This window comes from Juglans regia, chromosome 4, assembly GCF_001411555.2.
Source record: "Juglans regia cultivar Chandler chromosome 4, Walnut 2.0, whole genome shotgun sequence".
Taxonomy (NCBI): domain Eukaryota; kingdom Viridiplantae; phylum Streptophyta; class Magnoliopsida; order Fagales; family Juglandaceae; genus Juglans; species Juglans regia.
In genome coordinates, this window is record NC_049904.1 from 32,595,012 (window position 1) to 32,614,461 (window position 19,450).

Below are 19,450 nucleotides of genomic sequence, written 5' to 3' on the forward strand. Positions count from 1 at the left end.
AGTGGCTTGTAATTTTATGCCCTCCTTTTGTCTTTGGGTTCCCCATATTTCCGTAGGTTTAATTACAGTTTTGCCTTTTTATTATTATAAATGTGAATTTTGTTTCTCTTTGTTTAAAAATATAATATGACAAATTCATGAAATAAAAACCCTCGTGGGCCAATTGAGTTATTTGGATGGTTGGTTTAGAATTCTACTCGAGTTTGCGATTTAAGGCACATATCTTACGCTTTGATTTATAATCAGGAAAGGAAGGGGCCGTGGAATCCATTTCTTTCCTCATCTTTTTAATTCGTGGTCCTTCAGACATTTATAGCGAAAAAACCTGATTCGAGTCTTTTAATGAATAATTTCTTAAACAAATTTATTCGCTAGCTACCCGCTGCCAAATCTTGGCTAACTTCTCCAAATTTTTCTCCCTTCAATTTTCTGGTGTCAGGCACAAAAAAATGAATCAACGATTTAGAAAACCTGAATAATTAAGAAAATAAATATATTTTGATAATTGCTGCTTTATGGGCATTAACATCATGCTTGTCCTACAATGCCCAGGAACCACTATAGCTAACTAAAATGGCAGAAGTGCCCGTCCCCACGCCTATCTGTGGGAACACATCCACCCCTACAGAAGGCCATCGACTAATACGCTATACACCCGTCAAATATATATATATATATATATATATATATTAACAGAAACAATGAGACAAATTCAGACTAATCCCAAGCACTGGTCACACCTGGACCATAACCACCAGAAAACCCATATCCACCACTACCTTTTGCTCCACCATGGTAGTCCATAGCTCGATTAAATGAATTCTCCCTCCTAAAATCACGGCCGCCAAATCGGCCTCCCCAAGACCGCCGATTTCTGCCGCTGCCGCCACCACCACCATGAGAAGTTCTAGTCCTTGACGCATATCGTATAAGCCAAGCAGGCACTTCTTGATTTGCTTCTTGCATTAGATCAGCCAGTGGCCTTGCCAGTGATGAATTACCTTCATTAAAGAAGGCCGTTGCTAATCCTGTTTTGCCAGCCCGCCCTGTCCGCCCTATCCGGTGAACGTAATCATCAATATCATTGGGGAGATCAAAGTTGACCACATGCGCTACATGGGGAATATCCAGACCACGTGCCGCTACATCTGTTGCCACTAAAATTGGTGTCTTTCCACTCTTGAACGATCTCAATGCCTTTTCTCTTTCCTGCAAACAAAACCATAAACGATAAGGCTGTGATATTACAATGATAATGTCAAAACTACAGCTGCCGATGGAATGGTCAACACTAATCACAGGTCCAAAGGAAAGAACTACATTTAAAAACTGAAGATAACTTTCGTATTACCGTCAAGGCATTATCCTAGCCGACAGCAAAGAGTAAAGTTCACCTGTTGTGTTCTGTCACCATGAATGGTAGTTGCAGGAAAACCATTAACATACAACCAATGCTCCAATGAGTCGGCTCCCTTCTTTGTCTCCACAAAAACTAAAGTTAAAGATTGCTGCAAATTCAAAAGACAAGTAATTATGAAAATAGTGTGCTAAATATAAATAAAACCATCAAATAAAACAGAAAGGAACTTCATAGGCAAGTCCAAATTGAAGAATGCGAGCATATCTCATGTTACCTTTCCCCGCATTCCACTTTCTTTCTGAGCATGAATAAGATCCATGAGATGGCTTCTCTTGTCATACTCATGAACAAATTCAACTCTTTGAACAATCAAATCAGTACTTGAACCAACCCTTCCAACAGCCAAAAATATGTAATTTGAAAGGAAATCAGATGCCAATCTCTGCATGCCAAATCAAAATCACAAGATTGCTATCAGATAGATGCAATTTGAGGTGATTCTTTTCAGCAAAGTTTTTATTGATAGCCTTGTTGCGTATTAAAAATGGTGATCCAATAAACAGTGCATGTAAAATAACTATATAGAAGAGATTGACTCTTCCCACTGCAATATATAAAGTACTTCCTATTGCAAGAAATTAAGCATAAAGTACCACCTACATTTTTTTATATGTTCTAGTGACAATCAAGAAAAGGAACAAGAGAATTATTGAGGTACAAAAGGGGCACCAAAAAAATCCTATTCCATTAGGATATCAAAAGAAGACCCTATATCACATACTGACCACTCAAGTACCCTGCATTACAAATTCCAAGTTCACACACATGCAAAAATGCACACATCAATATGTTTTCTTGATAGGTATATAATACACACCGATATGTTAAGACTCAAAGGGTATGACTTCTTATTCTTCTTCTAACAAAAAAAAAAGCACCATGACACAACGATTGATAACATAAAATGCATGATACTATTAAGCAACTCAAGAAACCACTTAAACACGACAATTAAGACTTGCCTGTATCTCTTTTGGGAAGGTGGCGCTAAACAGCATTGTCTGTCTCACACCTTGTGGAGGCATGTCCATTTGTTCCACTATCTTTCGGATTTGAGGCTCAAAACCCATATCCAGCATCCGATCTGCTTCATCAAGAGCTAAATATCTGATCATCTGCAATGAGATTCTTGCTCTCTCAAGCAAATCAACCAATCGTCCCGGGGTTGCCACAAGGATATCGACTCCTCTCTCAAGCTCCCGCCACTACCCGCAAAACACATCATTAATTATCAATACAAAATTAGAAAGTAGATATTCACTAAAAGGTCAACCAAGCTGAAAATGAGAAGTATTACGAGTACAACTAACATGTTAGCTATGACCCTTCATGGTGAAACCAAAACAAACTCCTCAGTGTTCCCCACTCCATCTCCCCCTCCCCCCTTTCAAACCACCCCACCCGACAAAAAAAAAACAACCCTAAAGAACCAGTCAACATTTATATGACATAATTTGACAGTTCTTTTTATGAATAAAAATAAACATATTAAGTTTGGTAAATAATTTGACATTTTAACAGTAAACGTCTTTAAATATTACCCACACAAAATCTTATAACCATTCCCATGAATCCAAACCTCATGAGCATTATCTGCCGAAAAAAGAACAGCCACCGGCATTTTACTCGCCAGGATGGTGGAGATATTATCTCAAAGGCAAAGGTGTATCGAACTAAAACAGATTCAGATACTTATACTTAAACAGCTGCACTCTGCACCAGTCAAATCCAAAATAAAGAAATTCCGAGATATAGGAAAAGCAACAAGTCCAATGCTATTGTGTTAATCCAAAAAGGAAAAGCAACTCTCTATAGCGAGCCTACTTCCATCAGGATAAAAGAAAAAAGAAATCAGTTAAATAACATGCACAACCAAGCAAGTCCACATAAGATTATCTGCAGCCCTCCCAAATATAGATGTCAGGACGTTGATAACTTAGAAAGATAATTTTTTTGATGCGTTAACTTAGGAAGATAATAAACCAAATAGTATAATAAATGCAAACAAAGAGGCCAAGGAATCAGAAAACCAAAAAGATTGTCAATATAATGAAAACCTGTTGGTTGATTGGTGCTCCTCCATAAGTAACAACCACCTTGACACCAGTTTGATAGGAAAACTTTTTCGCCTCATCATGTATCTACAATTCAATCAAAATGGAAACAAAAATCAGAAAAATAAAATACATAAATGATCATTTGCAAAGCTCTCAGGGTGCACATCAAGTATGATACAGCAGTATACATGAGAATCTGACCTGGCGTGATAACTCCCTAGTAGGCGAAAGAATTAGAGCAAGAGGGTATGCGGTCCGTGCTCCACGTGGTCTCTGAACATACTGCTCCCGCATGATTCCACTGATAATTGGAAAGCAAAAGGCAGCAGTCTTCCCTGACCCAGTCTGAGCACAAGCCATTAAGTCCCGTCCTGCAAGAGAAATTGGTATAGAATAACGCTGAACGGGTGTTGGTTTCACATACTTGCACCTCCGAATATTTTGATTTAATGCATCCCCCAAGTCAATCTCTGCAAAAGTATTCACAGGGGGTGGCACAGTGTCCCCACTTGTCTCCACCGGAATGTCATCATAAGCCTCAAAGTTAATACCCGTATTTTCTTGTTCGCTAATCGCTTGCTCTGCATTGTCATCATCAACAAAGGGGTTCGCCTCGTGCTCCCTCCCTCGGTCCCACCCTCCATTCCTAGTACTCCAACCACTACGCCCTCGACCACCACCAGAACCATTATGTGCCGCACGCCCCAAGTCAGGCCTAGAACCTCCAGGCCAGCACAATCCAGTTGTGGGTCCACCAAAGCCAACCCGGCCATTGGCTGATGAAGGAACAGAGTGTAAACGATCAGGGGGATCTGTTGAAGGAGGTTGCCTATTACGGAGATGCGGTAGAACATACGTTGATCGGGTAGGGCGTGTTAAGCCACTACTATCAGAAGCAGCAGTGGCTGCATTCTCAGATGCAGAGTTATCTACAGAATCTGCCCACGAAGTTCTCATAATTGCAAAATGTATCGCTCTTTCCCCTTACTAACAACGGAAACAAAATTATATAACAAAACAAACTCTCAGGATGAAGAATCAGATAGGGTTAAAATTCATACAAAAGAGTAGTGATAAAAACAGTTTCAAACTCAAGATTCGTCGAAAATTAGAACAACGATATGACGAAGGTTAGAAATCCCAATCAGCCAAGCAAACATATCAAATTAGAGACTTGCTTAATTTGCTGGAATGCCATCAATATAACATAAATTACGAGCAAACACACAGATTCGACAAAGGCAGTGACAAAATCTGATTTTTCCGTAATAATAATGAGCACGCAGCTGAACATCGAATTATAAAATACACATACATCGAAGGGCTAACAGCACGAAAGAAAAAAAGAAGAAGAAGAAAGAGACAACGAGCTCTATACCTAGCTTCGAGACACAGCAAAACAGTGTGAGGTAAAGAAGAGCGGAAACGAAAATAGCGTAACGAGTAGAGAGAATGAAGGGCAGTGATTTGGCGAATCTGGATCGGAGAATGAAACTTCGAAATCCCAGCTTGTTCAGGAAGACGAGAGGACATGGAGCGAAAGTATCGGTCTGATTCCACTTTGTACAAAACTAAAAACTTAGCAAAGAAGTTTGATGGTAGTCTCGAACTTCTTTTCTAAAGTTTTCTTCGCGTGCCGAACCTCGTTAGCTTTTTCCATATACATTAAACACACGCACGCACGCACTATAGATACTCTTTTTTTTTTTTTTTTGAAAAAGTATTTACATTAGCATGTAGCCGTAAATGTAGATTCGAAATTTATCTCAATTTATTTTATTATTATTTATTACTATTTAATAACTTTAACTCACAAATCTTATTATTACTCATAATAAATCTTATTACTATTTACAACTCATCTCACTACTATTTAAAATAAAAATATCATGTGAAGTGTGTTGCAGTTATAAACTGATGTATAATCATTCTTTTTTTTTTTTCCTCTAATCTGGTGTCGCGTGCCGTTAGTATAAAGTTGTTTTAGGAGACATTTGTATTTAGAGATAAGTTGAGATGGATTGAAATAATTTGTGAATAATAGAATAAAAATTGAATTACTTATTATATTTTATGTGAGAATTTAGAAAAATTATTTTAGGATTTGAAAAAGTTAGATTTTTTATTATATTTTGTGTGAGAATTTGAAAATTTTGTAATAATAAGATGAGATGAGTTGAGATGAGTTTTGAATACAAGGCTTATTTATTTTTAACCTTCTTTTTTTTTACATTTTTTTAATATATTTAAAAAATTAAAAAATATATATCAATACATTAAAAATCATTTTCTTAATTATTAAGTAACAACAAAAATTAAATATATAAACAGTCTAAATGAGGGAGCAAATTTAAGCGATATATTAGCATTTTACTTTCTCTAATATATGACAAATTAAAAGTTATGGGCAATGATAGATCAACGTAATAAAATAAAAATAAGTGAGTTGGTTAAAAATAATAAATTTTTTTGCAACGACTAAGGAATCAAATGTTTAGGAAAAGTTTGGATAGTGAGTTAAATTGAGATGAGATAAGAAGAGATTTAAAAGTAAAATAAAATATTATCAAAATATAATTTCTTACTATAATTTTTGTTTTAAATTTTGAAAAAGTTAACTTTTTTATTATATTTTATTTTAAATTTTTAAAAAATTGTAATAAATGAGATGAAATGAGATGAGTTGTTTTAAATCCAAACAATCCCTAATGATGTAATGAAAATTAGATGAGAGTCGATATAAAATCCTCCCACCACTTCGCAAAAACATCTAAACTCTTGTAGAACCCCTTTTGCCCACCTGAAAGTTTCTTGAAATGGATTGAAAGTTTTAAATTAGAATTATTTTTATTAGTCACTATTTATCATTATACACCCTGTATTTTATAAAAATATTCTCATATCTTATGAAAAATATTCTCACACCTTATAAAAAATTATAAATATAAGATATGAAAATAAATAGCGAGTAATACATAATAAATATCTTTTAACTAATGTCTTTGACACAGTTACTATCAATACTCACGTTATTATTAGGAAAACCTCTCGCAATAGACGATTTAAAGCACTTCATTTATTACATTGTGCCAACAATTGCTATTACATTGGCCAACCATGGGACTAGACCAAATATTGGTATGATTTTTCCATTTTTTTTTCCCCTTTATAATATCTATTGTTCTAGGATAATTGTCGAGGCCTCACTCAATTAATTTATTTTTTAAGATCCATTTGATAATATAATTTTTATCGAGTAGTTTTAAAAATTTTATTTTTAATTTTCATTTAAATATAAAATATTTGTTAATTTCAAATTTTTATCTATTAATTATCTAATTATTATAACTTTTACAAACTCTTAAACAAAATACAAAAAATAATTTTACTTTCTTAAAATTTAAAATAAAAATGATATTCAATATAATTTTGTGATTTTATAATATTTTTATTTTAAATTTTTATTTTTTTATTTTTTAAAATATTTTAACTTAAACTATTTTATTATTATTTATAAATATATTAAATATTGTGTAGATAAAAAGATGATTAACTATAAATTATTTTCGATTATATTTTGGTTAAAAAAAAAGAGAGGCAAAAGCTGTATGGTATAAATGCAATTGCCACGCGTTCAAGTCCCTCCTCCACGCGCTGTCCCATTTCGACTCGGTTGCCCGAGCGAGGACACGAGAAAACCTCAATTCTAGGGTTGGGGTTATCGCTAATTTGGATACGGTACAGGAGCAAGATGGGCTTGGATTCCTTACCGTCGGAATCGAGCAACGACCTCGATGAGCAGATCGCACAGCTCATGGAGTGCAAGCCACTCTCGGAGCAACAGGTTCCATTATTTGTATAGGCATTTATAAAAAATTAAGTGAGTTTAGGATCTGTTTAGATGCTGAGGAGAAAAGAAATTATGAATAAGAAGTTTTCAAATTGTAGTTAAATGTTAGTGATCTGATATTATCTGGTTTTGTTGTAGGTCAGAGTGTTATGCGAGAAGGCTAGGGAGATATTAATGGAAGAAAGTAATGTCCAGGTGCAACTGCTTACCCTTCACCTTATCTTCAATGGATATATTTATGCCGCTAGAAAGAGAGAGAAATAATAACCCAGCTTGCAGTGGCTTTTAGACTGATTTTGAGAATTAAACTCTCTTTCCAAAGAAATTATCTCATGGACAGTATCAGTTTGTTTTCAAAATCCAAGTGAAATATGATTATTTGCTGCTATTGATCATATTTTATTTTTTATTGAGTATATTTTTGGATTTTCAAATTTATCGTCTTAAAAAGGAAAATAATAATTTATTTTTATATCGTTCCTGTCTCACAGCCTGTGAAAAGCCCCGTAACAATTTGTGGTGATATTCATGGGCAGTTTCATGATCTTGCCGAACTATTTCGAATTGGAGGGAAGGTATCAGTCCTAACCATGACATACTTTTTGTATTCAAATTCAACTCCTGTGTTTCAGCTGGGGAATGTCTAAATTAACTAATTGAGACCTGTCAACGAAATGCTTTTGAAGGTTGAAGTGCCCCAAAGGTATTGTGGAGTAAATTGCCTCTAGTCAGGGACCTGTTCTTTTATTTCACTGCATTGTTGGTTTAAAATTCAATTCACTGTGATTATTCTGCTCATTCTATTGACCTCTTTTTCCTTGAAGCAAACTTTGATGATTGATAACTACTGCATGTCTCATTTGCTTTCGTGAAAAGGGTTCTTCAATCATGTTCTTTTTGTTAAATGTGAATTGGTCTATTTAACTTAATTCAATTAGAAACTGCTTTCATAATTAGTGCCAGGTCAATGCAGCTTTAACTTAGTTTTGTTTCCATCATCTCATACTAATGAAATTCTTTATGAAAGAAAACATATCATTGGTTCCTCATTTCTTAATGTATTTTTCTTCTTATTAAGTTTAGATCTACAAAATTATCTTATTAAATTTATATCTAAATTATTTGGCTTTTTTTTATTCATTGACAGTGTCCAGACACCAATTACCTCTTCATGGGGGATTATGTAGATCGAGGGTATTATTCTGTCGAAACCGTGACGGTATGTGAAAGTTGTATCAAGAAACTGCATTTTCCCTTTTCTAGATGAAAAAAAACCATTTGAAATGGCTTCAAGTATCAGTATCATTATGTTTGTTCTAGATTTTAGACAGTTTCTATGTTTGTCTACAACATGACAGGTACAAAGCACCAGTCGGCCATGATATGCTTGTTTTTTTCTTAATGAGATGGGTACATTCTAGTTGTTGATTTTTGTTGTGCTCTTTTTTTTTCCTCCCCGGCGGAGAGGGGGGGGGGGGTGGTTGTTGCATGGGTACGGAATGCTATATATGCTCTGGATCACATTCTGTGTCTAGGAGGAATTACTCCGAGTTATAACCCTTCTGACCAGATTTAACCTTGTTTGAGAACAAGAATGTCATTTGAAGTTTTATCATGTATATACTAGGGTTCATCTATATTTACTACTTTACTGCTCCCAATATGCATACTACATATGTTAACTACTGCATAACATTTCCGTAAGGACTAAGCAGTATTTGATAGCCTATTCAAGTGATAGGTTTTGTAGAGGTATTGATCATACTATTTTTTTCTGAACTTGGAAGTTTGATTTAAGGTAGCTGCTTTTGTTTATCATTCTTGAGCCTCCGCAACTTTGGAAACACTTCAACTTGGGATGTAAATTGTAATGTTGCAATTAACTCAGGAATTATACTCATAATTATATAATTGGTCTTTAGTTTTATTTTTCATTTTTCTATTTTGGTTTGTTGGCTTTATTTTTCATTTTTTCATTTCTGGTTTGGTTTGTTGGCTTTATTTTTTTTTGGGGGGGGGGGGAGGACAGATTGGGGAGTAGACTGTAAATTTACCAGCTTGTTTAGTATGCATGAATATTTTTATTTGGGCCTACATTTGGCATTATTGGTTATGCTAATTAGTTAATTCATGCAGCTCTTGGTGGCCCTGAAAGTGCGTCACCCTCAGCGGATTACTATTCTTAGAGGGAACCATGAAAGTCGTCAGGTATAAATTTGCAATCTAATTTTTATGATTTTTTTTGTTTATAATGATAACGAGGCTTTTATGTTGATTGCAGCACAAGTGATGATGATGGTTTCATTACAAAGATTACATGTTGGTTTCAGAAAAAGTAATGTATCTGTAATACTTTGAGCTAATAATTTCTGTATCTTTTTTGTTTTTCCCTTTGGCAGATTACTCAGGTTTATGGATTTTATGATGAATGCCTGCGGAAGTGAGTTATCTATACATTACCTTGGTTTAGGAGGATAGTAATTTATTTTATCTTTTACATGACAATATTTTTCATTTTCCCTTTAATGCTATATTTTAGATAGTCCTAATATAGTTTTTGAACCTGATGAATAGATAATGCATTTCATCTACCAACTGATGTTGGCGCTTATAAAAAAAAAAACCTATGTTGGTAAGAATACTTTTTTTCTTTATATGTAAAAGTAAAGTTAAGTAAGAATACTATTCTAAGCATTCCTGCTGGAGAACTCGGCTTTTGAAGATTTTCAAATTGATGGACATGTGGGTTTCCAACTTATCGAGGCATGATGACAAGAAAATATAATTTTTCATGACAACTGAGTAGAAAGCGTGGACATTTTTATGAATGACTGAAATCTTGGTCAAAAAAGAAAAAGAAAAGGCTAGGTGATTATTTTTTTTCTGATTGTTAAGTCAGGGATGCACCTGGTGGGTATTAAAGGTAGAAAACAAGGTTATATGATATTGGTATATACTTTAGGAGTCAATTAGTTCACATTGGTGGTTGACACACTAATGTCAACTTACGCAGAAATATATGCGTATACATATATATATATGTATGATTTTTCTTTTTTCTTTCTATTTTTCTTCTTGATGATAATTCACAGGTATGGCAATGCTAACGTGTGGAAGATCTTCACAGACCTTTTTGATTATTTCCCGTTGACGGCTTTGGTCAGTATACTTTTTCCAATTGGTGCTCACTATCAATGCTTGCAAGTAATACAAATGTGATGGGAAAGAGTAAATGTGGAGAGAGATACCTCTCAATGAGCTCGGGAGAGAAGATAGGGTTTTCCCAATTCTTTGGCTGACTCCTGGCTTTGTTATTACTATAATAATTGTTGTGCTCACTGGTTAAAAAAAATATCTCCAGTGTGGCTTGCCAAATTACTGAAGGGGAAGTGATGGTAGTGGGATTTTAATTTTTTGTTGCTAATCATCAATGTTTACATCCTATTCTCTCTCTTTTAGGTTGAGTCAGAAATATTTTGTCTGCATGGTGGACTGTCTCCTTCAATTGAAACCCTAGATAGCATCAGGAACTTTGATCGTGTTCAAGAGGTTCCTCATGAAGGACCCATGTGTGATTTGTTATGGTCTGACCCGGATGACCGGTGTGGATGGGGTATTTCACCTCGTGGTGCTGGATATACTTTTGGCCAGGTAACTTCAACATGTGATTGCGTGCCAGGTGTCTTCAACATCTTCTAACCGATTGCCACGATACGGTTGAGGGGTGTACCCTATTAGAAATGCACACTTTTGGAGTTTTAATTGTTCATTGCGTGGTCTCCTCTATTATCTCTGAGTTCACTTTTTTTTTTTTTGCAGGATATATCTGATCAATTCAACAACACAAACAACTTAAAGTTGATTGCTAGGGCTCATCAATTGGTTATGGATGGATTTAACTGGGCCCATGTACTTGTCCTCCTCACAGAATATGAAATTTTACTTTTAGCTTGCTTGTTTAGAATTATGGGGTGAAATATTTCAATTTTAAAATTATTTGTGTTGGGACAGGAACAAAAGGTGGTGACTATATTTAGTGCACCCAATTATTGTTATCGCTGTGGGAACATGGCTTCAATCTTGGAAGTTGATGATTGCAAGAGCCACACGTTCATCCAGGTCTCTTATCTCTCTCACACATTTTTAATTCACACACGTGATGTATACAACATATAAGTGTTGATGTAGATAGTTGGTGCCTGTGCGCATCTTGTGTACATGCCGTTTACTTGAAGATGTGTCTCATGTTGCAGTTTGAGCCAGCTCCTAGAAGAGGAGAACCAGATGTTACCCGCCGAACACCGGATTATTTCCTATAAAAACAGCTGCCTTCGTTTCCGAATAATCACCAGTTATTTCTTCTAGCAGAACATGTATTCTCGTTACTCTGCTTTCCTGCTCATGGTTGTCAGGTAGGTTTGTATGGGAGATCTAAAATGTATGAATTTTCCTCGCCATGCACTTCTGGTGGTTGCAGGAGCCGAGGAAGATATGTAATAGGCTGGTAAAAAATGCTCACTGATTTGTCACACGTTTCAAACAATGCTGGCAGTGGTAGAGATGGTGTAGCTGAGACAGTCGGGATGTATTATTTCCAGTAGAAATGTGGAGATTGCCTTTTTTTTTCCCACGTTTGTGTGCTCCCATCCCATCTCTTTTGGCCACGATGTGGATGAATGGGATTGTGCTTGGTGGATGGTTTGCTTCCTCTGTTTTTTCCCCCAATTAAATCTTCAACAAGAAAGATGGAAATAGTGGTAATAAGAATGGGATGGTGAGACGGATCCAATTGGCTATAGTAAGAATGGGATGTATGGTTCCCATCTGAAGACAAAGCCATGATAAGACATTGGCATTTTTTTTTTCTTTTATACAAGTTATAAGACATTGCCATTGTCCTTTTTTTACCTTGTTTATTGGTACTTGTGTTTGAGAACAAAGATTTATTGACAAAAAATTTCCCGCATTATAAAACATTGGCATTTTTTATAATGTTAGAAGAGATATAAACTAATGGAGTTATAATGGGTGGTCGATTTTTCACCACTACCTAAAAATATAATTTATTGACAAAAAATTTCCCGCATTATAAAACATTGGCATTTTTGATAATGTTAGAAGAGATATAAACTAATGGAGTTATAATGGGTGGTCGATTTTTCACCACTACCTAAAAATATAATCGCTTATGAGGAGAGTTTATATTTTCATCCACTGCAAACGTTCATGGTTTAATACCAAAAACACGAGTAATTAGCAAAATCATATTACAGGATAAACTATACTTAGATGGGAAAAATGGATTGTTCTCTTAGTAAAGGTATATGATATACAAAATGAGCGTATGGCATATTCTTACAAGTGACGTACTAATCATATTTTTACAGAGAAAACCAAGCATCATAAGCTCACATGAGAGAAGAGGGACGGGACAAGATCCACCACCGACCATGCAAGACCTGCATATTGGAGGAACCTTATACCTGTATCAACATCAAATGCCGTTCCGTTGAAAAAGAACAGCTTTTGGATATAACCAGATTGTTTAATCTCGTCTGATTTTTTCCCATTTCCATTTAGATTTGGGATATAGCTGGTTGATTTAATTGGGATGCCCAATGTGTTGGATACGACAGGAAGAATCCGTTTTGCGAGAGCCTTGCTACAGAACTTCACAATTAGTATCGTTGGTATCCCAAGCAGCATTCTTCCCACAAACGTAGGGATTGTGAGTTGTGAGGTAAATATACGTGGAACTCCTTCATGGTGAAACTGATGGTATGTTTGCTGGATCCCGGCTACCTGAACAAAATTGCTATTTAGTTTTCAATGTTGAAGAAACCATAAAATTAAGAACACAAAATTTAGTCCAGTCCTATCCCGATAATGTAAACAATATATTGAAAACGGAGATTCTTCGATTCCTTTTGCATCCACATGCCGAAACATTCATTACGGTGATCGCAGAAGGAAGTTGAAAGCCAAACTTGGCATTAATTCTATCTTAAATGGGTGAAGATTTGCTTACAATTCCAAATGCTACACCATTAAAGGCTGCGTGGTACTCAAAGCTTGGTGTTGGAAGCTCAGGGGTTGGATAAGCAAACAGCAACAAGAGGCCTAGGGCGGCCGAAAATGAAGTAACTGCAACAGTAGAGTGCATACGCTAAATGAAAATACAAAGCCAAGTTGCTGAATTTGAAAATGCATGTCCTATCTCTTTTTAAATCCAAAATATCCATGAAGCTAAAACAGGACTAGATTCTACCTTCAGTTCATCAAAATATCTACTCTTACAAAACTGCAATGTTTGAAGCCTCTTCTGAGGCTGCTAGCTACTTCTTACCTTAATCAAGTTCTTCTAAAGTCTACATCTATGCAAAATGTGTAACCAATAATGTAAGAACAGAAATATCCATACCATTTGGTCCTGAGACTATAAAAAAGTCAACATATTCATGAACTGTAAGCCAGAATGCAAGGATCATCAGTCCAATGGTGAGACCAGCAATGACATCGACCAAACTGTGCATGCCGAGGTAAATTCTTCCTAGCAAGTAAACCAAATTTCAGTTTGCGCAACAAGAAACTAAAAAAGCTTCCAACAACAACTTACTAAATAGATACGAACTTACCCAAACCAATAAGGCCCACAACCAAGCAAACTAGGGCAAGCCCAAAACATTTGATGGAGGCATCTTCATACTGAGGATAAGACAAGAGATAGTGCAAAAGGTATCTGGAAACCCAGTGCAAGAGGACTACAGTTAGACCGGAAGAGAGTTATTCTAATATTCAAAGGTGAGGAAAAGCCCTCCATTTGAACAAAATATAAATCATAAAGCCAGCTTTCCTAAACAAATGCATGAATCTTTCAAGCAATGCTCTTATTGGTTGATGTGAATACAGCTAGTATGTTGATTAGCCTAGAAAAGTACGAACTGAACATGGGCCTGGTTAAAGAAGCTTGCACCATTGATCATGAGGCATGATTTGTAAGCCTCTGAACATGCATTAGATACATTAGATGCCCCCATGAGCGAGCAAGACCGTTAATATATTATGCACACTTATGCCCCAATTCCCTTAAAAAAGAACCTACTGAACGCCCTGCTAAATTTGCCTAGATGACCACCACCTACATATAACAGGGGGAAAAAAGACCAGATGAGGGACAGAAATCTGGTACCCAGATAAGCAAACCGTGTTAAGAGTGTGAGAAGAGGGCAATCCATATTCCATTGCGTTATCTTCCTCGTCTTTCGTGGCAGTTATTCTCCTAACAGGTGGTGAACTGGGTCTTGGAGCTGATACCACATCCTAAACACCACACACAGGTATATTCACAAATAAGCACTAAATCACATAGAAACTAACAAAAAGCTTATAATAACCAGGCGACCGAAAAAGTAGGTACCTTCACACAATTCCCTAAATAATCACAAAAGGCCATCAAAAGGGTCATTTGCCTCGCCAATCTGCCATGCCCGCTCTACAATATTACCCAAAAGTCACTGAATTTGAATTATTCAAATGTTGGTAAACACGACTGCACCAAAATCCATCACACAACAAAAACCCAACTCAGATTCCAAGAGTAACCACATTATAGAGAGGCAGAACATACCCAGAAGAGCAGAGGAAGAAAGGCTGTGTAAAAGGGCACAGACACGACACAGGACAACCCAGAGAACAGAGCATCCAGAAACCTATGCTCGTATTTCTGCAAAACCGACCCAAAAAATGAATTAAGTTGTAAAAGAAACCATATGTGTACACATAATTTACCAAGAATGATCATATGGGTTCCATATTTAGTAGCAGAAATTAACTGGAACCTGGATCTGAAGGAGAAGAGGGGTCCCGTTGATAACATGGCGAGCCACCCATGGTTGGAAGAAAGATCTAAGCTTGCGGGTTACATTGAGGTGTGAAGCCATCACAATCCATGCCACGATTCCACACAGAGTCGCTCCTTGCCATGCTGCTATGCTTTCCATGTATCTCTCTCTGTATCTCTCTGATTACCCTCTTTTCCAAAAGGGATTGTAGAAGAGAAACAATGAGAGACGCAGAAAACAAAGAAAGAAAAATAAATAAAAAACGGAAAACTAGCGGTAGGACTTCCGAGTCTTGGACGTTGGTCTTTATTTTATTTATCTTTATGCGCTGTAAATCACTAATCATATATATTCCAATTCTTTAAGGCCATTATTTTTGGTAGTTTTTTATTCTTTATTTTTTAGCAAATTGGTTTCGCTGGCTTTTGACTGGCGCACCAAAGGCAAAAAGCCAGCAAAACCTTGAAGAACATTCTACATAACAAATATATATATATATACACGTCAAAAATAAATGATGAATAATAAAACCATAAAAACACTGTCAATACATGCATCTTGCTTTAATTGTGTGTATATAATTAAAGGGAAAAAAAAAAAAAAAAACCTCAAGGTCATAAGCCTTGTGTATTGATGGTCTCTGAACTCTTGAAGACTTGGTGGACGTTGTACTTAGTTGACCAATCTTATTCAAAATAAGTTTGTGGACGTTGTAGAAAGTTGAAGGCCGATCTGTAGTCAAAGTTAACTCGTTTATTAAAGTAGAAGTTTTAAGTTTACCGATTATGGCAAATAAGTATAATTGTTGATGGTTTTTTGGGTACGTGAATGAACGGCGCACAATGGTGACGTGGGTGTTGATACGGTGATCATGTATGCATCCACGAGAGTAGGTAAGAAATAAATGATAACTAAGAAAAGGCCATAGATTTGTATAGTTCACCATAAAAATCTACATTTATAAGTATTTGGAGATAAATTCACTATACTTAACAAGTTTTACAATCTCTCGTTACCTCAACTTAAGAATGAAGAGGCCTCTATTGCCTAGAGGAAGAAGATCGTGTGTGTTTGTTTGTATGTAGAAAAATCCTATTTTCTAGGCAAGTGATTGATCTTTTGTCAGCTTTATGTTCATTTCACTTTCTCTTTCACATGTTTGACTTAACTTTACTACTTTTCACCTCCTTCAACCTTTGTCTTTTCTTTATCCTCCTTGTCCTTTTGGTAATTCCTTCCAAATGGGCAGGGCTTGACTCATTTCATACCTAACAATAATGTTGATTAAAAAAAATATAATGTGCGAAATTCTAGCTAAAACCTTAAGTGGGTTCCAAAATTTAAATAACTCTGTTTTTTTTTCGTTGATATTTTGTTCCGTGGCCTTTCTGAGATTTGCAGGCCGATGAAAACTTCAAAAACGGCCGTTGCCATGACCTAAGCCCTTAGTTTTGGAACACCACCGGCACCGATGCTCCATTCTGGACTACAACATTTGCCTTTTCGAGACCCAACTCAGCCAACTCTATCGCACAATTTATAGGCAATTGCAATGTTGCATCCACTAACAGGCTGAGCAGTGATGGGCCAATAAATTAAGCCATAAAGAGTATTTTTTTTTTCTTGCCCCAGTCCTTACACTCTAGTTCAGTTACATCTTCAGCAGCACCACACGTCCATTTTTAAAGGTGTTTGATCACCTGAAATTGGTATTCACTATTCTACCATGTAATTACATGCCGTTTGGATAATGAGTTGAGATAAGATAAATTGAGATAAAAGTTAAAAGTTAAATAAAATATTATTAGAATATTATTTTTTAATATTATTATTATTTTGAAATTTAAAAATGTTGAATTGTTTATTATATTTTATGTGTAAATTTGAAAAAGTTGTAATAATGAAATAAGATGAGATGAAATACTTCTTATATCCAAACCGGACTGTATATTTCTATGAGGAATATTAATTATTGAGATTTTGTAATATCGATACATATTCATTTTAATAAGTGTGAAGGACCGGAATAGTAAGAGATCCAACTAAGATAGTTGGAACCATTCAGCTTGGTAGTACCGTACCAAGCTTAGCAACATTGGAAAAAGTGAAGGGAAAGAGGAAGATGCCATGAGGATTGATTGGAAAAGCACGAGCTTAAAGTGTAACTAATACCATGAAAGATAACACAAAGTGTATGGAATTGTTTTTGTTCTCAATGCCAAAACGGAGTAATGCATTTCACTATATATAGAAGTTACAGATGTTATCATTTATAATTTAAATATATTTACATTTGACTTGATGTTATCTGCACGTAACATTTGAATTTGAATACTGTTGTATATCAAGTTTCTGTTGCGAAAGATCTTCATGTGCTGAAGATTCGGTCTTGCATGCTAAGTCATGAGGAATAATTCTAACAGAATTAGGGAACCCCCACCTTGAAGATATCTCCTTGGGAAGAGCTCCCATTACGACTTTGACATCTTCTCAATGGCGGGGAGAGAGAGAGAGAGAGAGAACTGTAAATGAACCAGTTTGATCGATAGCCTGCTAGATACTCGCTAGATTAAACTCAAATAGAACTCGATTAGTAAAAAAAAACTCGCCCTTGAAAACAAGTACCCGCTCGATTAGTAAATGACATATATCCAACTAAATTCGACTCGATTTGGTTAAGATTCATTAATGCTTGCTTGTTAAGACCTACTCGTTAAGGCCCGCTCAATAAAATAACATACAATAAAAAAGTATAAGATATGATCTACTTTTGAACTCCTTTCAACCCAAAAAAAAAAAGCGTGCCTTGATGATGTTGATTGTTGAACTTTCAATTTCTTTCCCCTTGCAATTTAGGGGTGTGCAACCGGATCTGGATATACTACCATAACCGGATCCAAATCTAGATTCTTAAAACTAGGCGATTATTCGCCTGGATTAATCTATAAATAATCTGGGCGGATAACCAGATTCAATCCAAATATCCGGATTATAAATGTCATGAGCGTAGTTTCAACCACAAAAGTACTCATTCAAAAAAGCTGATAAATGATGGGTGGAAGTCTTTGTTTGCTGATGTTAAATCATTTTGTGAAAAACACTAAATTGATATTCCTAATATGAATGGCCAATATACTAAAACTTGAGGCAAATATCGTTGTCAAGTTGACAAGTCATTGACAACAATAGACCATCATTTTAGGAAATTAACAGGTGTTGAATGCATCTTTGCACTTGTTTGCGATTACTCGTTTTTACTTTCTATTTTTAAAGAAAATGGACGGTACCCCAATTTACTCTTTATATCTAGCTTTGATCCTTGTGTTTTTTTTAACATAGTCTTGTGATTTGGTTATCAACAAGTTATCGATCTATCTAGCAACACAAAAATGAAAGCGGTGGTCTCATTCTCCAACCATATGATCAGCAGCCCTCCTGCACCGTACATTAACACGTTTGATTTGAAGTCTAATTTCCTAGCTAATAGCAATTAATAATCCTCCCCTCCAAGGTGAATGCATGTATACCTGGTTCCTTACTAGCTTTTCTCATAAGGTTCAGTAAACATATTAGGCAAATGAGATCGAAATTCCCTTCCTCCTAATATATTATAAAGAACCCATATATTACAGTATAATTAATGCACAAAAAACAATAATAACTGCCTTAAATTTGTGGTTGTATCATTGTTATCTATCCTTGGAAACAAGGAAATCTTCTCCATCTTCTAGAATAATGCACCATGATCTTTCTATCTAAGATGTAGAAGATCAATATGGGATTGCAAGGACTTATTGAAGAAATTAGTGACTCTTGATCTTATTGTTCAAGCTATACAATTAAGAACGAAAGCATCAACAGCAATGCTGGAAAATCTCACAATGGATACTCAGGAACTTATGAAGAGGTTCCCTAATTGCCAAATCCAACATGTGGGGCGACTGGGCAACACTGCAGCTCATAGACTTGCAAGAAATGCTCGGAATGTTGATGATATTAATATTTGGTCGGATTCCTATTTAGATTTTATTGCTTAAGCCATTTGGACTGATATTCATTTGTAATTATTTCTCATTAATGGAATTTGTTTGATATAAAAAAAAAATGTAGAAGATCAAGGTGGATCAGTCATGTGAAAAATCGAAAGGGTTAGTAATTAGAGAAGTTCCCACTTCCCATACTGGCAATATAATATATGTAGGATGAGCAATGCTACATACAGTTGTGAAATGTGCAAACGACATGCAGTCGTTTTAAAAAAGAGTAAGGTTCACTATTAAAA

General features: G+C 35.6%; 3 protein-coding genes across 4 annotated transcripts; 1 reads left to right on the forward strand and 2 right to left on the reverse strand.

Annotated features, from left to right (window-relative positions):
- Positions 1-488: 488 nt before the first annotated feature.
- Positions 489-5,089, reverse strand: LOC108982712 (DEAD-box ATP-dependent RNA helicase 37-like). The gene is made up of 7 exons (XM_018954162.2): positions 4,856-5,089; positions 3,679-4,464; positions 3,478-3,561; positions 2,383-2,625; positions 1,635-1,802; positions 1,395-1,508; positions 489-1,209 (listed from the first exon to the last, which is right to left on the reverse strand). Exons 2-7 carry the CDS (start codon positions 4,432-4,434, stop codon positions 718-720), a joined length of 1,857 nt encoding a protein of 618 aa, XP_018809707.2. The 5' UTR covers positions 4,435-4,464; positions 4,856-5,089; the 3' UTR covers positions 489-717.
- A 2,021-nt stretch (positions 5,090-7,110) lies between these two features.
- Positions 7,111-12,228, forward strand: LOC109018985 (serine/threonine-protein phosphatase PP2A-4 catalytic subunit). Of its 2 annotated transcripts, XR_002000683.2 has the most exons (12): positions 7,111-7,321; positions 7,466-7,522; positions 7,819-7,902; positions 8,475-8,546; positions 9,464-9,535; positions 9,727-9,767; positions 10,420-10,486; positions 10,787-10,978; positions 11,147-11,236; positions 11,339-11,446; positions 11,581-11,700; positions 11,805-12,050. XR_002000683.2 is itself a non-coding variant. In XM_019001188.2 (11 exons), exons 1-11 carry the CDS (start codon positions 7,229-7,231, stop codon positions 11,644-11,646), a joined length of 942 nt encoding a protein of 313 aa, XP_018856733.1. In that variant the 5' UTR covers positions 7,111-7,228; the 3' UTR covers positions 11,647-12,228. The 2 variants fall into 2 exon arrangements, 1 of the variants encoding a protein (XP_018856733.1); XM_019001188.2 differs by having other exon boundaries at positions 11,581-12,228.
- Positions 12,229-12,557: 329 nt separating this feature from the next.
- LOC109018983 (lipid phosphate phosphatase delta-like) lies at positions 12,558-15,462 on the reverse strand. Its single transcript, XM_019001186.2, has 8 exons — positions 15,166-15,462; positions 14,955-15,050; positions 14,745-14,819; positions 14,517-14,647; positions 13,963-14,066; positions 13,749-13,877; positions 13,356-13,471; positions 12,558-13,129 (listed from the first exon to the last, which is right to left on the reverse strand). The coding sequence occupies exons 1-8, from the start codon at positions 15,325-15,327 to the stop codon at positions 12,728-12,730; spliced, it is 1,215 nt and encodes a 404-aa protein (XP_018856731.1). The 5' UTR covers positions 15,328-15,462; the 3' UTR covers positions 12,558-12,727.
- Positions 15,463-19,450: the final 3,988 nt, after the last annotated feature.